Here is a 21,674-nt window from a genome sequence, read left to right on the forward strand (position 1 = left end):
ACAACTTATATACTTTTTTTACGACAAAAAGCTGGCTTGAATTTGGACTTTTAAAGTTTAAAAACGGATGAGAGGTAATTATTATATTTTGGACTATTTTTCTCTTTGGACTATTTCTTGTTGGATGAATCCGCTGCTCGTATATGCTACTAATTGTTTAGTCTTGGCAACCAGAATTGTTTTGCATTCTTGGAAGCAGATAAGGACTGTGTTGTGCTGGCTGGATTTCAATAATAGGCCTGGAATATTAACTCTTCTTTTTGGTGGAGGGAAAAAAAGAAAAGAAATAGACTGCCCTTAGGTTCTGAAACAGTGATTAATATTAGAAATTAAAGGCCTCTTTTTGAAAATGACAACTAAAAAAACAACCAAGGCCCAGGGGCGAAGAGGTTCTATTGATACACAGGAAGAGGATATACCCCCAGAAATGTTTCAAAAAATAATGGAAGGGATTAATGCTATAAAACAGGAAATGAAACAGGAAATGAAAACTGAATTGACAGATATAAAAGACTATATTAAAACACAAGTGGATGAGATTAAAGGGACAATTGGGCAAATAAAGGAAGATGCAAAAAATACTAAAGAAAAGGTACAAACCTTGGAGAATAGAACAGATATACTAAATCTGGAACTAGAAAAAAATTTGGACTATTTAGCTGTGACTGAAATGAGAAATAAAGAGCATTGTTTGAGATTCCGTGCAATCCCTGAGGAAACAGGTGAAGACATTAGAGATAAAATTGTTAATGCTTTAGTAAAATTTCTGGACTTGAATGAAGATAGGATGGAATTTGAAATAGACAAAGTTTATAGAATTAACTCCAGATATGCAACAATGAAAAAAATTCCAAGAGATGTGCTTGTTCATTTCGTAAAGAAGACGACCAGAGATATGGTTTTACAGCAACACTTTAAATATACCTTTAAAATTGATGGTAAGGAAATACTGGTGATGAAGGAAATTCCTATTAGACTTTTACGTAAGAGAAAAGAATATGCTTTCCTTACAGAAAAACTTAAGCAATGCAAAATTCAATTTAGGTGGGACGTTCCAGAAGGAGTGATTTTTACATTCAGACAACAGAAATACAGACTGAATACTGTTCAAAAAGCAAGGGACTTCTTGAGAAAAGCTTCAAAAGATATGGAAGAAGATAAACTCAAAGATATGGATATAGTTCCTGGGAAACAAAGTCAACAAGGATATGCAGAGGAGGGGAAGGAAGATGATGGATCAAAAGCAGCATCAGGCAAATTTTAAAATACACGCTTAATGATGGATTACAAATACCTAACTTGGAATATAAATGGAGCCAACACGGCGCAGAAGAGAAAGAAAGTGTTTCATTATTTGAAAAAATTAAAATTGGATATAATTTGTTTACAAGAAACTCATATTCAGAAGAAAGATTCCAAATATTTGATTTGTAAAAATTTGGGTGAAGAATTTATTTCAGCTGGACCAAAAAAAAAAAATGGAGTTGTTCTCTATATTAACCCACAATTGCTTCCTAAATTGGTATTATTGGACGATAGTGGTAGATTTGTGGGGGTTGAAATTACTTTACAAGGTACAAACATTTTGATAGTGGGTATTTATGCCCCCAATGAAGATAAAACAAGGTTTTATACAGGACTTATGGAAAAATTGTCAGAGTTTTCATATGAGCATTGGTGTGTCATGGGTGACTGGAATGGGGTAATCTCACCAAAAATTGATAGGCTTTCTGAAAAAAATATCAAAGAGACACAAGGTAAATTACCGAAGATTTGTTTTGAACTCATGGAACATTTAGAATTGGTGGATACCTGGAGATATATAAATGATAATGCAAAGGAATTTACTTATTTTTCAGAAAGACATAAAACATTTTCGAGGATTGATATGATTTGGATGTCAAAAATTTTAGCGAAGGATATTTTTAAAATGGATATATTACCAAAAACTTTTTCGGACCACAATCCTGTGATATTAACTTTAAAAAAAAAAAATCTTGGATTTAGATGGAGACTAAATGAATCTTTATTACAGAATGATAAAGTAGTACAAGAATGTAAGAAGAAATTAAAGGAGTTCTTTGAATATAATTTATATAAAGGAACAAGTGAAAATATTGTTTGGGATACTAGTAAGGCATTTATGAGGGGATACTTTATTAAATGTAATTCTGAATTAAAAAAAAAGAAACAACAGAAAATGCAATTAATTTTGGAAGAAATAAAACAAAAAGAGGAAGAATTGAAAAAGAATCCAGCTAAAGTTTCTATTGTAAATCAAATTAAAATGTTACAGAAGCAAGTATCAATGTTGACAGTTAGAGAAATTGAAAGGAAATTAAATTTTGCTAAACAAAGGACTTTTGAATTTGCAAATAAACCTGGGAAATGGTTAGCATATAAATTAAGAAAAGAACGTCAAAAAAATATTATTTTAAAGATACAAGAAGGAGATGAGACGCTGACAGATAATGTAAAAATCAAAAAGATTTTTCATCAATATTACTCAACATTGTATAAGTGTCAAGAAATTCCATCTGAAAAAATAGAAGAGTATTTATCTAAACAGAATTTGCCGAAAATTACAGATTTTCAGAGACAAGTTATTAATGGCCCTATTACGTCAAGAGAGATATCTGAAGCTATAAATAAAATTAAATTAGGAAAGGCGCCAGGACCAGATGGGCTATCTGCAATGTATTATAAATGTTTGGAGGAAGAACTCTTGCTACCCTTACAGTCTACAATGAATTCTATTTTGCAAGAGGGAAAGATACCGGATAGTTGGAAAAATGCTAATATAACATTAATACCTAAAGAGGACCAAGATTTAACTAAAACAAAAAATTATCGGCCAATATCTCTACTGAATAATGATTATAAAATTTTTACAATGATTTTGGCTGAAAGATTGAAAATAATATTGCAACAATTTATTCAGGAAGATCAATCAGGGTTTTTACCTAAAAGACAATTACGTGACAACGTCAGGAATGTTTTGAATGTGTTGGAATATTTAGAACAACGAAATGATAAACAAGCAGCTTTGATTTTTTTAGATGCTGAAAAAGCATTTGATAATTTGAATTGGAAATTTATGTTCCAGGTTTTGGAGCAAATGGATTTTGGAGACAACTTTATAAAATGGATCAGATCGATTTATACATCACAGAAGGCCCAGATAATTGTTAATGGAGACTTAACGGATTCATGTGAAATACAAAAGGGTACAAGACAGGGATGTCCATTATCTCCCCTTTTATTTATTCTGGTTTTAGAAGTGCTGCTTAGAGATATAAGGCAAGATAAAAGGATTTCGGGATTAAAAATAAAAAAAGAAGAATATAAATTGAGAGCATTTGCTGATGATTTGATAATTGTACTAGAAAACCCTTTGGAAGGAATTCATATATTGATGGACAAATTAAAAGAATTTGGACCGTTAGCAGGATTTAAGATCAACAATCAAAAAACAAAGATGTTGGTGAAAAATTTAACTTTAAGGGAACAGAAAGAGTTAATGGACAAGACAGATTTTACAATAGAAAAAAAGTTGAAATATCTAGGCATCATCATGACAAATAAAAACTCAAAGCTGTTTCATAATAATTACGAAAAATTATGGACAGAGATTAAGAAAGACTTGCTAAGATGGGATAAACTACAACTGTCATTAATGGGTAGAATATCTGTGATAAAAATGAATGTATTACCGAGAATGATGTTTTTGTTTCAAACAATACCTGTAATATCCTCTGATTTACCTTTTAAACAATGGCAAAAAGATATTTCTAAATTTGTATGGCAAGGAAAAAAACCAAGAGTTAAATTTAAATTACTTCAAGACGCTAAAGAAAGAGGAGGACTGGGATTACCAAATTTGAGACTTTATTTTGCTGCCTGCTGTTTAGTCTGGATAAAGGAATGGATCTTATTGAGGAATAAAAGACTATTGGATTTGGAGGGCCACAATCTGAAGTGGGGATGGCATGGATATCTATGGTATGACAAAGTAAAAGTAAACGTAGACTTTAACAATCATTTTATAAGACGTTCTCTGTTGAAAATATGGAATAGATACAAACCAAGGTTTTATTCGAAAATACCATTATGTGTCTCAAGTCAAGAAGCGTTTTATAGAAGAGAAATGTCTGGAAAAGAGAAATGGTTAACTTATCAAGAACTATTAGAAAATGTACATGGAGAATACACAATGAAAGAGAGAGAACAATTGATAAAGGAAGGATATAGTTTTCATTGGTTTGCCTATTTACAATTGTTAGAAAGATATAAAATGGACAAGAAAATGTATGGGTTTGAAATAAGTAAATCTGATTTTGAAATAGGTTTGTATACAAATGATGAAAACATAATTGCAAAAATGTATAAACTTTTATTGAAAATGGATATGGAGGAAGAACAAGTAAAAGAGTGCATGGTAAAGTGGGCAAAAAATTTTGGTCATAACATACAAATGGATCAATGGGAAAATATGTGGAAAAAAGGCTTGAAATTTACATTATGTTATAATCTTAAAGAAAATTTTTATAAAATGATGTACCGTTGGTACATGACTCCAGAAAAGCTGTCAAAAATGTATAGTAATGTCTCTAATGTTTGTTGGAAATGTAAACAACAAGAAGGATCTTTTTATCATATGTGGTGGTCATGTAAAAAGGCGAAATTATTCTGGGCACAGATAGGTAGGAAGATGCAAAAAATTTTAAAGATAAATATTCAGTCAAAACCAGAATTTTTTTTACTGGGTTTTATGGATAAACAAACAGAAAAGAAATATGGAAGAATATTATTATATATGATTACGGCAGCAAGATTATTATATGCACAAAAGTGGAAAATGGAATCAATACCAACAATGGAAGAATGGCTACTGAAATTAATGGACTTAGTAGAAATGGATAAATTGACGTGTTTACTTAGAGAAAAATCGACAGATACATTCCTTAAGGATTGGAAGCCTCTCTTAGACTTTTTGTCGAAAGATCAAAATAAAATGATGATACTGGGATTTGATGATTAATTAAGACAGCTTATGGAGAAAAGGGATTCTGTATGTACATATTAAGGGACAGGTTTGATGTATATTATATACTTATAGCTGATCTGTGACAAATCGGAAGTCAACCATTTTATTTTTATTTTTTTGTTGTAGTATTGTTATGTTTTTTCTTACTTTGTTTTGTTTGTTTTTTGGAAAAATTTGAATAAAAACTATATAAAAAAAGAAAAGAAAAAGGGAGTTTGTGAGGAGGGACCTGAGCAAAGAAAGGGGTCCCAAGCCCACGGGACAGCAAGGGAGAAAGCGTGATCTGGTCTGGTGAGGGAGCAGGAGGCCATCAGACAGCAGAGAGTGGTGGAGCTGGAAGAGTCAAGGTCACAGATGGGGAAGAGTTGGGGCACATGGGAGAGAGGTTGGGGGGCAAGGCCATGGTGGCCTTTTTTTGGAGTAAGGGCACATCACACACACCATGAAATCCAGACCTCGGCAGCATCAGCTCATTCAACAAGATGTGCTCTTGACTAGTTTGCAGGGTTTCTGTCCCCCTTCACTTATTCACACAGAAGAATGCTCAGGCTCTGCACAGGATACTCACAAATAACAATCAGGATCATGCAGAAGAGCTGGATTCCGGAGCCCAATAGGGAGCTGAGGATCATGGGATACTGAGGCGGCCTGAAGACATCACCATGCACCAGTTTCCAGCCGGATTCCTCCATGGTGTCTTCCTGTGGGGAAACCCAACACACACAGCAGGACTGAAACTGGGCCCACAAAAGGTACTGTGTGCGTTTAGTCTTGCCACCCAGATACATAGCACTCCTTTCCGCTCTCCCCCATCCTCTATGGGATCTCCCTTCTTCAAGGTGAGCTATCAAATTTCTCAAGAGCTTAAACTGCTGCCAGGTACTGCCTGCACCTGGAGGGGAAAAACACTCCAGCACAAGGAAGGTAGCAGGGCCTAGCAAGCTCCGCCAAGAAATGTGCTGAAAGTGGTTAAGCCCCACAAGGGACACACAAGCTGAGGGTTAACAAGCAATCTCTCTTCTACTCTGCACAAAGATAACTGGTGGAGTTTGCCACCACAAGATATGGTGATGGCCAGCAGTTCTTTAAAGAGGGGATCAGGCCAAACCCATGGCAGAAATGTTATCAGTGGCTGCTAGGCATCATGGCTACATGCAGTCTCTAGGTTCAGGGGCAGCATGCTACTCTAGGACCATTGGCTAGGGAGCAAGCAGAAGAGGGTGACCGCCCTCAAGCCTTGCTCAGATGTGCTTCCCAGAGGCATCTACTTGGCAATATGGGAATCCAAATGCTGGGCTTGGCTAGATCAAACCCAAAGGCCTACCAAGTTCTTCCTATCTGCTCAACCAGTTTTACTGGCTCCAGCCTTTCAAAAGAAGATTCTAAAAACATTCTCAGGGCACAAAACAGCATCTCTCCTCCCACCTCACCCCACCCCAAGCACAGGTTTCTCGTACAATGTCATCTTCCTTGTTGTAGTTGGCAATATCCTTCCGAAGCGTCCGGATGATGATCATGCTAAGAATACCTGAAATGCACAAAACCTGGAATTAGCCAATTGCAGCTTAATCTGCTGAGCACAGAAGAGTCTACACTCCGAGACACATGAGCAAGGGCTGTAAAGGGAGACGGATCTGTCTACACACAGTCCCTGCAGCGCACCCATGCCAACAACTTCAGCCTTGCCCACAAATAGTAGCAATGGGGGTGAGAGTGTTGGTTTATCATAGCAAGAATTGCACTTTTGAGTCCCAGGCCATTTACATTTATTTATTAAATTTGTATCCTGCCATTCCTCCCAGGGAGCCCGTAGGCGTTGCTCATTTTTGCATTACTGCATTAGGACGTGGGTGCCCACCAAGAGCAGTGAAAGCTGCCACTTGGATAGGCCCTTGTGAGCAGGAGGCAGGGCACCTATGCCAGTGCAAGCCATTTTTTTTCTCACTGACTTTTTAAAATGCATCTCTCCTGGGCTGTCATGTTGGATAGTGCAAGCAGGAGAGGAGTAAGGGGGCCAAATTTTCAGCAAAGGAAACAAGATGCATATACCTGTTCTTAGATATATTCAAGATTAAGTTGTAACACAGAACACCCCACCAATATTTTATAATGACCACACCAGCGTTAATGCCCTCACACACATTTTTAACCTGTTAAACCGTGACTCTGTGCAGCAGTGGAATGATTGGACTGCTATGTATGATTCTTTGGAATTCTTCATATAGTCCTCACCATTATATTCTATTATAAGCAGATGACATCTTTGTACTCTAAATAATGTGGGGGGGGTTGCATCAGTTCTTTATTGAACGTATACGTACTATTATCCTCACTTTTGCATTGCTTTCATTATCCGCTAGGAGGTGATCTTGTTTCTTTTCTGCCCAAGCAGGAACACACTCCGGGTTGCATTCAACACAGCACTAATGCAATTCTTCCATCAGCTCACAGTTTTCTCATTGTGCAGTGGACTGATCTCCCTGTTCTCCCCCTGTGCACCTCTAAACCTGTTCTGGAAGTTCCCCCAACCCTCCAGAGCAAATTCAGGGCAAGCATGGGGGAGGGCAAAGGAACCCTGTTGTGCTAGCCTAACTCTAGTACTGGTGCAAAAAGTTGAATATCGCCCTCAGCGTGCAGGATCAGTGAATTATCCAAAGACACAGGTATGCTGAAAAAGTATCACGTATGGTGTTCAACATGTTCTGTGGTTCTCAACCTAAACTTCTTGAAATAGCATCCTGCAATATATTTGATCACAGCTGAGGGACAAGCTATGTTAGAACCAGCCCTCCCATCGCTCAGCCACATTTAGAAGCAGCAGAACGGAAGCACAGGCAGTACCATTCAGCAACAGGAGCTCAGAACATTGATGGACACATTTCAACAGACAAGCCACTAGTGGAGAAAACTTGTTCTCCTTAAAAAATTTTTTAAAAAAGACCAGCTAACATGTCCTAAACATACAGCACACATTTGCAATTGGGTTATAATGCTTGTTTACCCTTGCAGCCTTTCAGAGTCTACATATGAAGCAGAATGAGGCGATACATCGTGTAATGTGCCACTCCAGGCAGGAGACTGTATTTTGTAATGATCCCGGCCACACGTTAAGAGCTCCTTGCAAAGAGAAAACTAGCACAACAGGGCAAGGGGTAGGCTAGAACATTTAGCCCTTGAGTGCTAAACACGTGTATGTGTACATGTGTGTGTGTGTTTAAAAAAATATTACCCACCCTTCACCATGAGGTCCCAACAATTTAAAATACAACCTTAATGTTTATTTATTACATTTATATACCACCCCATAGCAGAAGCTCTCTGGGGGTTTACAGCAATTAAAAACCTTAAAAACAAATATACAAATTTAAAAACACATTTTTTAAAAAACAATTGAAAAAAAACTTTAAAACAATTTAAAACAACTTAGACTCACAAAAAAGTGGGTGGGTCCAAAAAATATACATCTCATATGTCAAAGGCCAGGGTAAAGAGGAGAGTCTTCAAGATTGGCCAAAAATTGTATCACGAAGTGGGCAGACACAAAATGTATCTCTCTTTGATGAGGGAGGGTTTCCCAAATTCTGCTGCATGTTTAGACCTAGCCAGGATCATCAGGCCACATGGTGAGGCCAGGATTTGAATCTAAGCCCATTAGGCTGCCTACCTCGGATTCGTTATTCTTTTAGACATCGATACACACATGAACGATGGTCTACACTACTATTCACCTGGCAAGCCCCCATTCCTGCCATATAGCAGCAAGCTGATGATCTCCCCACCACCACCGAAAACCCCCTGGCTTCTCTTACCTGAAAGGAAGAATACAACTACGACGGAGTTAATGATGGAGAACCAATGGATCTGCACGTCACTCATCGTGAGATAAGTATCCCAACGAGAAGCCCATTTGATATCACTTTCCTACAGGAAGTAAAGTCCAGGTTAATAGATTGATCTCTCTGCCCTGAGGTGGCCCACTACGTCTCCCATGCTGGAGATGGAAAACTGAGGCTAAGCAGTAAGCGACTTAACCATCAACCCTCTAATAGCTCTAAACTGTTTTACTGCAGAGGTCTCCAAAGTGCTTTATAGCATCATGGAGTGTAATTAATAAATAAATACTAAAGAGTTCTATAAAACTAAATTCTAATAGTAGACCCACTGAAATTAATTGCTGCAGATTAGTCATGCCCATTCATTTCAATGGGTCTTCTCTGAGTATGACTCATGTTTGGAACAACCAGAAATAAAGCAACACAGAACAATTCTTAAGATCAAGAGAAGACCCACTTGACTCCACCCACTGGACAGAGAAGAAGCAAAGAGGACTGCAAATTCTGACCCCATCCATCAAGCAGAGGTCTAAAGACTGCTGGGGTGTGTGTCATATTTACTTAATTATTTGATTTATATCCTGCCCTTCCCCCCAGCAGGAGCCCAGGGCAGTAAACAAAAGCACTAAAAACACCTTAAAACATCATAAAAACAGACTTTAAAACGCATTAAAACAAACAACTTTAAAAACATTTTTAAAAGCTTTTAAAATCTTAAAAAAGGTTAAAAGCATATTGTTTTAAAAAAGGTTTAAAAACACATTAAAAAGCAATTCTAACACAGATGCAGACTGGGATAAAGTCTCTACTTAAAAGGCTTGTTGAAAGAGAACGGTCTTACAATGGAATATTACACTCCATTTTGATAAAAACTGGGATATATTTTTTTTAAATACATACATAATTATTATTATTATTTATTGCAATGAACGAATGGACAGAAAAAAACAAATTTCATCCAGTTCCTATTTTCATTTTGACCAAAAAAGGCACATCAACCAGAAATGTCATAGCAGAGTCCTCAAAGCAGAAATGGAGCAGAGCTTTCCACAACATGGGAGAAGGACTTGCCAGATAAGGGGTGCTTATGTAGTGACGGGTAGAGGTTGGAACCTTGCAGGCCCAGGCCCCAGGTACTCAGCCAGCTGTGGCTGATACTGTTCCACCTGTCCCTTCTCTGGAGGGGATACATAAGCTGGCTGGCTGAGGTGGCTTGGGAGACCCAGTGCCTGCAGGGGGAAGAGGACCATCACCGCCCAGGGAGGGAGAGCCATCTGCCTGCTTGTGCTGCTGCTTGGCTATCATCACCGCCCTCTCCTTCTTGGGCTTCTGCTCTGCAGGTTGGCACCTTGCAGGACCAGGCCCCAGGTACTCAGCCAGCTGTGGCCGATATTGTTCCACCTGTCCCTTCCTCGGAGGGGATACATAAGCCAGCTGACTGAGGTGGCTCCTGCTTTGTTTGCCTTTTTGTGGGTCTTGAATCATGTGCCTGGGAGAGAGGATTCAGAGCCAAGTGGGGAGACTTGAGGGGGCCCCAATTAGTGTAGTGACGGGTAGAGGGAGATATGACATAGGGAGGACTTGCCAGGTAAGGGGAACGCGGCCCAGGCAGTTAACGGCTGTGCCTTGTTCCTGTCCTCCCCACACCCGCAGGTTTGTTGGTTGCCCTATCAGCCAGCTCTCAGGCCTCTGGATGCTGCTCCTAAACGCCAGATCGGTGCATAATAAGATCTCCCTCATTCATGATTTGTGGATGAGGCAGCCGATCTGGCATGTATAACCGGGACCTAGGTGGGTGAGCAGGGGAGAATCAGTCTCTCCCAGCTATGTCCACCAGGGTACCTGGTCCAGCATCAGGGTAGACCTGAGGGTCTGGGAGGAGGGGTTGCTGTGATCTATAGAAGCTCCATCTCCCTCTGCAAGCACCCTGTCCATGTGATTACGGGTCTGGAGTGTTTGCACCTTACGCTGGGTCAATGGGACAGACTGGGGATTCTGTTGGTGTACCGCCCACCCCACTGCCCAACAGACTCCCTAGCTGAGCTGATGGCGGTGGTCTTGGGTGTACTGTTGAGATCCCCCAGACTGTTGGTTCTGGGGGATGTCAACATCCATGCCGAGGACACCTTATCCGGGGCGGCTCAGGATTTCATGGTCTCCATGACAACCATGGGACTGCCCCAATATGCCATTGGCCCAACACATGTAGCAGGGCATACTCTAGATCTGGTTTTTGCATCTGGACATGGAGCTGGTGATCTGACTGTGGGGGGCCTTACATCAGTCCCTCTGTCATGGACAGATCACTGCTTGCTGAAGTTTAGACTCACAGCAGCTTTTCCCCTCTGCAAGGGTGGGGGACCTATTAAGTTGGTCCGCCCCCAGAGACTAATGGATCCGGATGGTTTCCAAAGGGCTCTGGGGAATTTTCCGGCTGATAGGGCTGGCGCTCCTGTCGAAACCCTGGTCGAGCTGTGGAATACAGAAATGACCCGGGCAGTTGACATGATTGCTCCTGAGCATCCTCTCCTGTGTAGAGCTCGTACAACTCCATGGTATACCCCAGAGCTGAAAGCGATGAAACAATATCGGAGATGGCTTGAGTGCAGATGGAGACGGACTCCTGGTGGATGCAATTATACACTGGTAAGTGCCTATGATAAGTTGTATTTAGGGGCAGTAAGGGCAGCAAAAAAACAGTATTTTGCTGCCACTATCTAATCATCAATCTGCCGCCCAGCGGCGCTCTTCAGAATTGTCCGGGGGCTATTACACTCTGGCCCCAGGGACAAGGTAGAACCATCTGAGGCCCACTGTAATGAATTTGCTAGGCACTTCCAGGATAAAATCTTTAGCATCCGCCAGGATAGTGATAGCAGGTGAATCAAGCGAGGTATCCAGAGCACAGCCTTGTCCTGATTTCTTGGATGAGTTTCAGTTGGTGCAGCTTGAGGACGTTGACAAGGTGCTTGGACAGGTCCGTGCAACCACTTCTGTGCTGGATCCTTGCCCTTCTTGGCTAATAAAAGCTAGCAGGGATGGAACAGCCAGCTGGGCCAGGGAAGTGATTAATGCCTCTCTGTGAGAGGGGGTGGTCCCTGGCTGCCTGAAAGAGGCAGTAGTGAGACCACTCCTGAAGAGACCCTCCCTGGACCCAGCAAATTTTAATAACTATAGGCCAGTGACAAATGTTCCATTCCTGGGCAAGGTCCTTGAACGAGTGGTTGTGGGCCAGCTCCGACACTCTTGGATGAGACCGATTATCTGGATCCATTTCAGTCAGGTTTCAGGCCTGGTTTTGGCACGGAAACAGCCTTGGTCGCCCTGTATGGTGACCTTTGTCAGGAGAGAGACGGAGAATATGACTCTTTTGATTCTCCTTGATCTCAGCGGCTTTCGATACCATCAACCATGGTATCCTTCTGACTTCCGGGAAGGGTGACTTCGCTTGTGCCTGCTTTTGAGACGGGCTCCCGCCTCAAAAGAAGCTTATTCAGATATAAATCAGTCAGAACATTTTTTTTTTTGACTGATGAAATTTCTCCCGGGCAGGGAGAAACGTAGAGATCAACCTCAAAAGCCTGTTTTTGTTGGGAGGACTGGATTTCATTAATTTATGAGAAAAGGTCCAGCCAGCAATGCCAGACAGACTTCCGAACAAGCTCTATCTGATTAATGCGATACGTTTATCTTTTCTTCAAAGAGAAAACGGACTAACAGGCAAGCACCCTTCTTTCTATTATTTTTTTTACTTGGTTTAAATTGTTGCAGCAAAAAGAGATTTGTCAAATGAATCAGCTTTAAAGAACTTCTGGGTGAGCTATAACTCTTCTCTGTTATTCACGAAATTAACAGCTTATCTCTGTTTCTATTGCAAAAAGCTGTCCTGGAAGTGCATTCTAAAGATATAAACAGAAGAGGGATTTCTATTCCGAGGAACATTATATTGTCTGGGACTATTCTCTTTTTGGTCTATTTTATTTTGACGAATCTGCTTCTTCACGACGCCACTAACTGTTTTGATGCTGGGAACTAAATTTGTTTTGTATTCTTGAACATAGAGAGATAAGGCAGGCTGCTCTGTTTATACTGTGATGTCATCAAGCCTGGAATATTAACCCAATTGTTGCTGAAATAAGAAGTGGTTCTTCTTTATTTTTGTTTTGTTTTGTTTTGGTGGTTTTAAAAATGGCAATCAAGAAAGTGGCTGAGAATCTGGAAGTAATTATGTTTCAGAAAATAATGGATGAGATTGAGATAACGAAACAAACCCTGCGACAGGGCAGTAAGGAGCTGAAAATTGAACTGAGCAAAATGACGCAGGAGCTTAAAGAAATAGGGGATCCTGTGAGAGAGGAGAATGAGATCAGAGATGAGAAAAGAAAAAATAAAGGGAAGATACAAGCCCTGGAGATTGGAACAAATGTGGAATTGGAAAAAGATCTGGAGTTTATGGATATTAGAAATAAAATCTACTGTTTGGAATTTAACGTTATCTCTGAAGAAATTAATGAAGATATTAGAGATAAAGTTATCAATGGCTTGGATAATCTTCTGGACTGGAATGACGTGATGGAGCTTGATATAGAGAAAATCTATGGAATTAACTGCAGCCATGTGATAATGGAAAAACTCTCAAGAGATGAGCCAGTGCATTTTGTAAAAAAGAAGAACAGAGATATGACTTTACAACAATATTTCAGCAACTTATTCAGAATTGATGGCAAGAAAATATTTGGGATAGAGGAAATTCCCATCAGACTTTTATTATATGACTATGGCTATGACAGCAAGATTATTATGGAATACTGATAAAGGAAGATTGGACACTGAAATTACTGGACTTAACAGGACTATTGAAGATGGAAGATGGAATTAATATGGATAATGGAATAATGGCTATTGAAATTATTGGACCTAACAGATTTTGATGAGATGGATTAATCGATATGTTTATTTGGACTATGGTTATGACAATAAGATTATTATTATTATTAACGAGATGGATTAATCGATATGTTTATTTGGAGAAAAATTGATAGATATATTTCTTAAAGAATTGAAACCTCTCTTTGACTTTTTGTGGAAAGAATAAAGTAATGTTTATGAGATTTGATGATTAATTAAGATAACTACTGGAGGAAAGTGATTTTATAATATAATTTAAGAGACAGGATTGTTATATATTGTAGACCTATAACTGATTTGATCTGCGACAAATGGGAAGTCAACATTTTATTTTTTTGTTTAATCATTTTTGTTTTGTTTTGTTTTTTGTCTTTGAATGTTTTATGATTTTGTTTTGTATGTTTTATGAAAATTTGAATAAAAATTATTGTAAAAAAAAAAAAAACCATGGTATCCTTCTGGGAAGACTAGCTGAGTTGGGAGTGGGAGGGACTCCATGACGGTGGTTCTGCTCCTACTTGGCGGGTCGGCTCCAGAAGGTGGTGCTTGGGGAACATTGCTCAGCACCTGGACTCTGCAGTATGAGGTTCCACAGGGGTCAGTTCTGTCGTTGGGTGCGGTCATCCGGAGCTTTGGAGTGTGTTGCCATCAGTATGCTGATGACATGCAGCTCTATTTCTCCTTTTCATCCTCTTCAGGTGAGGCTGTCAATGTGCTGAACCGGTGCCTGGCTGTGACAATGGACTGGATGAGGGCTAATAAACTGAGGCTCAATCCAGACGAGACTGCGATGCTGCTAGTGGGTGGTTCTTCTGACCAGATGGTGGATGTCCAACCTGTCCTGGATGGGGTTGCACTCCCCCTGAAGGAGCAGGTTCGTAGCTTGGGGGTTCTCCTAGAACCATTTCTGTCACTTGAGGCTCAGGTAGCCTCGGTGGCACGGAGTGCCTTCTACTAACTTTGGTTGGTGGCCCAGCTACGCTCCTATCTGGAGAGGGATAACCTGGCTTCAGTTGTCCATGCTCTGGTAACCTCCAAATTAGATTACTGCAATGCACTCTATGTGGGGCTGCCTTTGAAGACGGTTCGGAAACTGCAGCTTGTGCAAAATGCAGCGGCCAGATTGGTAACAGGGACCAGAGCGTCCGACCATATAAAACCGATTCTGGCCCGCTTGCACTGGCTGCCTGTATGTTTCCAAGCTCGATTCAAGGTGCTGGTTCTGACCTATAAAGCCTTACATGGCTTGGGACCACAATACCTGATGGAATGCCTCGCCCGATACAAACCCACCCGTACACTACGTTCAAGATCAAAGGCCCTCCTCCGGGTGCCTACTCCAAGGGAAGCTGGGAGTCTGGCAACAAGGGAGAGAGCCTTCTCAGTGGTGGCCCCCAAATAATGGAATGATCTCCCTGATGAGGTGTGCCTGGCGCCAACACTGTTATCTTTTCAGTGCCAGGTCAAGACTTTCCTCTTCTCCCAGGCATTTTAGCATGTGTTTTATACGGTTTAAATTTTTAAATTGTGTTTTAAATTGTTTTTATAAGATCTGTTTTAAATTGTATTTGTTTTTAATGTTTTTATTTACTGTAAGCCGCCCAGAGAGCATAGCATGGCTATGGGGTGGTATACAAGTATAATAAAATAAATAAATAAATGGGCACCACCACCTAAAAAGCTCTGCTTCTTCAACCTGGTGCCCTCTAGATGTTTTGACTACAAATCATACTAACCCCAACCAGCACAAGCATATTGGCTGGGGCTGATGGGACTTGCAGTCCAAAACACAAGGGCACCAGGCTGGAGTGGCTGTTCTAGCAAACGTCAATTTTTCTTCAAATGTGGGACCCAAAGCGGGACTTGTCCAGTTAAGGCTCAACTCATGGTGGGGAATTATCATTTTTAAATAAATATACAGAAGGTGTTCCCTTAAAGACAGCTGAGGCAGGGCTTGACCCTTGGCGCTCCACATCCCAGCATTGGCCCTCACCCTTCTCTTCGTTCAGGCTTCCCAGTGTTTGGGAATCTGCATTCAATCACCACACCTGCTACAATGAGTCCGTGGGTTGTATCCAAAGTTAGTCCTACTCAGAGTAGATCCGTTGGAATTAAGGGGCCTCTGTTAGTCATGTCCATTAATTTCAATGGGTCTACTCCGAGTAACACTGGGTAGAACCCTACGTCTCTTCCTGTTCCCCAATCCCTCACCTCCCAATGCACAGAGTAGGTGAAGAGCAACTCGTTTTCCTTCATGGGATCAATCTCCTGAGGAGCTGAGTTGGCAGCTTCAGGCAGGACACAGGCACCCTTCTCGTCGGCCTTCAGATCTAGAGAGCAAGAAGCTCACATTAGGAGAAGGAGAAGACTCTCTCTTGCTGAATGCCCTGACTCCAGAGGCCCAGGTCCCCTCTCCCCACCAGCCTTGCACAGGACCCCCCCCCGGCTGCACTGCCCTCACCCATTCTTCCTCTTCCACAAACGTGTCTATCCCTTCCTATTCCTGCTGTGAACGCAACAACATCTGAAGCAGCCTTAAACACAGTCAGACTCTTTATCCATCCCACAGTAGGGACCTCTGCATGCCTCCGCTCTCCAGGCGGTGCTGGAGCACCAACTCCCACCAGCCTCAGCCAGCATGGCCTACAGTCAGGGATGATGGAAGTGGTGAGGGCCAACAGCATCTGGAGGGCCAAGAGGCCACACCCTTGAACGGGCTCTCCGGGGCCCAGGCAGAGGTTTTTCCCCCTCAGCCCGCTACGTAATATTGGAGACATCAGGGACTGATCCAGGTATTCACTGTTGCATTGCCTTCTGAATGCAGAGCATGCGCTTCACGGGTCCCCCTCTCCCCTAAGACTGGACAGAGGACATTAAGGGCTCCTGGAAAGAACCCAGAAGGCCAATCAGGAGCTGCTGCCTTCTCCAAGCACATTGTTAAAGCAGACACTCAATGTAAGGGGATTCCCTCCTCCCCTCCGCCCCATATTTCCTGGCCCAAAATGTCCCTCTTGGTTCCGGGTCCTCCCTACAGACATTTAGTCCTTGCTCCGCTGGTAGGCAGCACAGGATGCCTCTTACCAGCAAGCTTGATGCTCTGCGGGATGACTTCAAAGCGAACCACCCTGTAGGTTGGCTGATGGTTCTCTTCCACGTCCTCTCTGTGGTAGTAAAGGATGAAGGAGAGGTGGTTGTGCAGATAGAACTGGAACAGATTGGATATTAAGAGAGAGGTTAGAGGCCCCGGAGCAGGAACACACAAATCAAGTGGGGTGAGGGGAATTTATCACTCCACGTGGCTTGTGGCTGGGACTCCTCAGCCTCAGAGATCTCCTGTAGGAGGCCAGCACCGTGTACCAAGGGGGTCCATCTGGGAAGCCACATCAAGCTATAGCCACTGGGATGCTCCCTGCAAAAGATTATTCTGATCGTCCAATTCCAAAGGAGGAGGATTTTTATTGTACTAGCTATTGGCCTTGACAATGTTAAAATATGCTCCATTGGGTACAACGGAGTAAGAATGTTATAATAATGAAACTGAAATCCAATGTAATTTTATGAAACATTTAACACAATACAACAAAGTCCAACTTAAACTAAAAATCTTAAAACCCTTAACCATAATCTGTCACATTTCGCTAACTCTGCTCGGACTTGCCTTGCACCTTGAGCATATAGCACTGTTCTATATGCTATATATGGATAAGCATCTTCTAAAAGAAAGCAAATGATCTAATGTTCAGAATAGGTTGTTAAACTAGGCAAGGTATTTTCCACGAATTTTTCCCTTGGGCCATCATATAAAGGACATTTCAGTATATAGTGGGTTGTGTTTTCCACCTGTTTTAAATTACAGATACAGATCTGCTGGGAAGCTGGAAGCCAAACTGTGAATTAACTGTTCACATCAATTCACTGGTCAAACATTCATTTTGCGCTCAAGAATTTGCAACCAACTGACAAGGAATGAGGTGCCTCAATTTAGAAAAAGGGAACTCTAGGAAGCAAGAGAGAAAAGAAAGGGATCTATCGCTGTAAAGAGAACTAAAAGTCCCACCAATGGAAGTCCTCCATCACGGTAAGAGGACAAACCAGATCAGTATTGGGAGAAGTGCAGATTAACCTCCTGCCTGTTTTTACCAGGATTTTTGCCAGGGACTCTCGGCACGTTTTCAAACTGCCATCAATGTCCAATGCATTCCCCCAAGTATATAAACAGGCCCTCTGCATTAATGCCAGTCATAGCCTTGGCTTCCTTCTGCACAGCTCTCCCCCAACTTAAAAACTGACTTGCATGTTCCCTTAGCAAGGGAACACTTGCAATCTTTCCTTCTGCTCCTTGTTTCAATGACAGGAGGAAAGAAGCAGGCCCCTCTCTTCTGGAGGTCCGCACAGGTGCTGAGGGCTGAACATTCCTCATATCACACCTCCTGTTGTGCGTTGCACTCATGGCGAGTGAAGGAACACATTTGAGCTCCCTCTGCAAGTCCTGGAGGTCAGGAGCCCTTGCTGCGTTTGTGAGAGGCTGCAGCTGCTGCCTGTTGGGAGCCAAATGAAGCAGAAGATGGACAGAACAATCTCCAGTTACTGCTGCTCTTGTCCCCTTGCTCACCAGCTTCTCCACAGAGAAAAGGCCACAAAGGGCATACACACAAACTCCCTGTCCCCCTGTGACTCTTCAAGTACATGAAAGGTTGTCACATAGAGGAGGGCTGGGATCTCTTCTCAATCGTCCCAGAGTGCAGGACACAGAATAATGGGCTCAAGTTGCAGGAAGCCTCATTTCGACTGAACATCAGGAGAAACTTCCTGTTAGAGCCATATGACAAATGGAACCAATGACCTAGAGAGGTAGTGGGCTCTCCGACACTGGAGGCCTTCAAGAGGCAGCTGGACAGGCATCTGTCAGGTATGCTTTGATTTGGATTCCTGCATGGAGCAGGGGGCTGGACTCGATGGCCTTATAGGCCCCTTCCAACTCTACTATTCTAAATCACTCCTGCAGCACAGGAAGAGGCGAGGCAACATGGGCTCCTCCATCACCCCAGCAGAGACTAATCGCCCTTCAGCTCCTCCTCTTCTTCTTCGTCTAGAACTGGTTATTCCTTCAGTGGATATTCTATCTCGTCATTAAATGACTGCTGGAATGCACTTGCTCTCTTGTCCTTTCCTCTGTTGTATGGGATCTTATTAGACTGCAAGCCTGTTGGCAGCGCCTCATTTATGGTTTTTTTTGAGTTCTTCATACAGCACAAAAGAAAACTTTAGGTGCCTTACAAATAACTAATAATTCCTAACTCTCACACAATCGCCAGGCAGCGGGCCACCTGAACTGTTCTTCAGAGTGCAGGAAAAAGAATGCAAGTTACACTCCACCTTCTGTCGAGGCAGAACAACAGGTATGTTTGTTGTAAGCACCCTCCGAGCTTCGTTCACTGACCTTCAGTAGGATTTTACTATCCCTTTCCAGTTTCATGTGTGTGTCCACACACATGGGCCTGTACAGATTTCAGTATGCGCAAGACACAATTCATAGTAAAGTTCTAATGCCTACGCTTGGTACATTCAAGGTTCAATTGCAAAATACAGTGTGTCTTACGGGGACTTGTAGCTTTGTTTTCTGTAAGAACTGAAACAGGCGCCCCTGTGAAATTTGCAAGTAAAGCTACAGGGGTGATGCCCTTCCACGGATGCCTCTGACGCCACCCTTTCCCTTCTCCAGGTAAAAACAGGCACCTTCACCTTAGTAGTGTCCATGAACCCAAGCCGGTAACCGTGCTCAAACTGTACATCTTTATCCTTGCCCTTCTCTTCCTCCTCGTGGTTCGAATAGAACTCCAGCCGTGTGGCCACAGGCAAGTTGTCGGCAATGCTGCAAAGATAAACCCTCGAGTCAGGACTACTTGCTCACTGATCCCGCTAAGAGTTGTTCCATCCTGTGCCCAGAGGAAAAGCACTCACAGATGGACATAGTATTCCTCCCGGATCCGTTCAGCGATCAGCTTGCTCTCCTCCTTTGTCAGGACTGCAGGCTTGCTGGGAGTGTTGCACAAAACCTCACACTTCTTCTCAACATTCATGAAAACCTGGAATGGAGTGTTGACAATCCGGTCCCCTCGAAGGACCTCACCTACAAATGGAGGTCAGAGAGAGAGAGAGAGAGAGAGGGAGAGAGAACGTACACTCTCAATGGCAGAGCAAAGCCCCAGGTTTGAATGTTTTAAGTTGGATTCCTGTAACGAACAGGGAGTTGGACTCGATGGCCTCACAGGCCCCTTCCAATTCTACTATTTTATGAAACCCTGGCATCTACAGCTTAAATCATCTCAAGTATTGGGCTGCCAGTCAAAGCAGACAATACTGGACAAGATCAGGAGTCAGAAAATTGTGGCCCTCCAAATGCTGTTGGATTTCAACTCCCATCAGTCTTAAGCAGCTCGGTGAATGGTCAGGGATGAAGCGAGTTGTAGTCCAGCAATTTTAGGAGAGTCACAGGTTCCATATACTGTTCTAGAGTCTGTACAAGGCAGCTTTCTATGTTGCATCATCCAAATATACCATCCATGTTAGCAGGACGACAAAGTGCTGTTTGCATACTTTATTTGTTTTTACCAGGGTTTTTGTGTGGCACCGGCACCCTCCCTTCCCTAGGGAAGCCCACCTCCCATGAGAAAAGCATTCCATATAAGGAGAGCCAGACATGATCAGCCCCAGTGAAGAACTGATTGCCCACTGCATTTTAAACTACAGGCAATCCTAGAGCCAAGGGAAACGGTGACACGCTGGAGCCAGGGCCCTGAAAAGAGAGCTGGGATGCGTGCCCCCCCACCCCGCCCAGGACATTCTATTTATTTCTTTATTAAATTTATATCCTGCCCTTCCTCCCAGCAGGAGCCAAGGGCAGCAAACAAAAACACTAAAAACACTCTAAAACATAATAAAAACCACTTTAAAATACATTAAAACAAAACAACTTTAAAAAAATCTTTTTTTAAAAAAAGCTTTAAAAACATATTAAAAAGCAATTCTAACACAGACGCAGACTGGGTAAGATCTCTACTTGGCGCCTGTCAAATATTTAAGGGGAGGGAATTCCAAAGGATAGGTGCCACTGCACTATAGGTCCGCTTCTGTGTTGTGTGGAATGGTCCTCCTGATAAGATGGTATCCGCAGGAGGCCCTTACCTGCAGAGCTGGGTATATCAACTGGGTATATAAGGGATAAGACGGTCTTTCAAATATCCTGGTCCCAAGCTGTATAGGGCTTTGTACAGCAAAACCAGAACCTTGAACTTAGCCCAGTAACTAATAGGCAGCCAGTGCAATTCTTTCAGCAGCGGGGTGATATGTTGGCGATACCCTACCCCAGTGAGCAGTTGCACCACTGCATTTTGCACCAGCTGCAGCTTCCAGACCAACCTCAAGGGCAGCCCCACATAGAGCGCAATACAGTAATCCAGCCTGGAGGTTACCAGTGCATGGACAACAGTGGTCAGGGTATCTCAGCCGAAGCTGGCAAAAGGCACTCCTAGCCACGGAGGTCACCTGGGCCTCTAGCAACAAAGATGGATCCAGGAGCACCCCCAGACTACGGATCTGCTCTTTCAAAGGGAGTACGACTCCATCCAAAGCAGGCAACTGACCAATTATCCAAACTCAGGAACCACCAACCCACAGCACCTCCATCTTGCTAGGATTCAGACTCAGTTTACTGGCCCTCATCCAGCCCACCCCGAGTACAGGCAGCGGTCCAAGGCTTGCATGACCTCTCCCAATTCAGATGTTATGAGAAACAGAGCTGGGTATCATCAGCGTACTGCTGACACCTTGCCCCAAATCTCGTGATGACCGCTCCCAAGGGCTTCATACAGATGTTAAACAGCATT

General features: G+C 42.4%; 1 protein-coding gene across 3 annotated transcripts in view; it reads right to left on the minus strand.

Moving 5' to 3' along the window:
• TM9SF4 (transmembrane 9 superfamily member 4) overlaps positions 1-21,674 on the minus strand; it is a 54,055-nt gene that overhangs the window by 16,979 nt on the left and 15,402 nt on the right. For all 3 annotated transcript variants that reach the window (XM_061630804.1, XM_061630806.1, XM_061630807.1), the window contains 7 exons: positions 19,750-19,918; positions 19,531-19,660; positions 16,870-16,993; positions 16,000-16,118; positions 8,857-8,968; positions 6,505-6,575; positions 5,616-5,748 (listed from right to left, as the gene is read on the minus strand). In XM_061630804.1, coding sequence (XP_061486788.1) covers positions 5,616-5,748; positions 6,505-6,575; positions 8,857-8,968; positions 16,000-16,118; positions 16,870-16,993; positions 19,531-19,660; positions 19,750-19,918 — 858 coding nt within the window. The remainder of the gene's footprint in view (positions 1-5,615; positions 5,749-6,504; positions 6,576-8,856; positions 8,969-15,999; positions 16,119-16,869; positions 16,994-19,530; positions 19,661-19,749; positions 19,919-21,674) is intronic.

The sequence above is a fragment of the Rhineura floridana genome, chromosome 6 (genome assembly GCF_030035675.1).
Source record: "Rhineura floridana isolate rRhiFlo1 chromosome 6, rRhiFlo1.hap2, whole genome shotgun sequence".
NCBI lineage: Eukaryota > Metazoa > Chordata > Lepidosauria > Squamata > Rhineuridae > Rhineura > Rhineura floridana.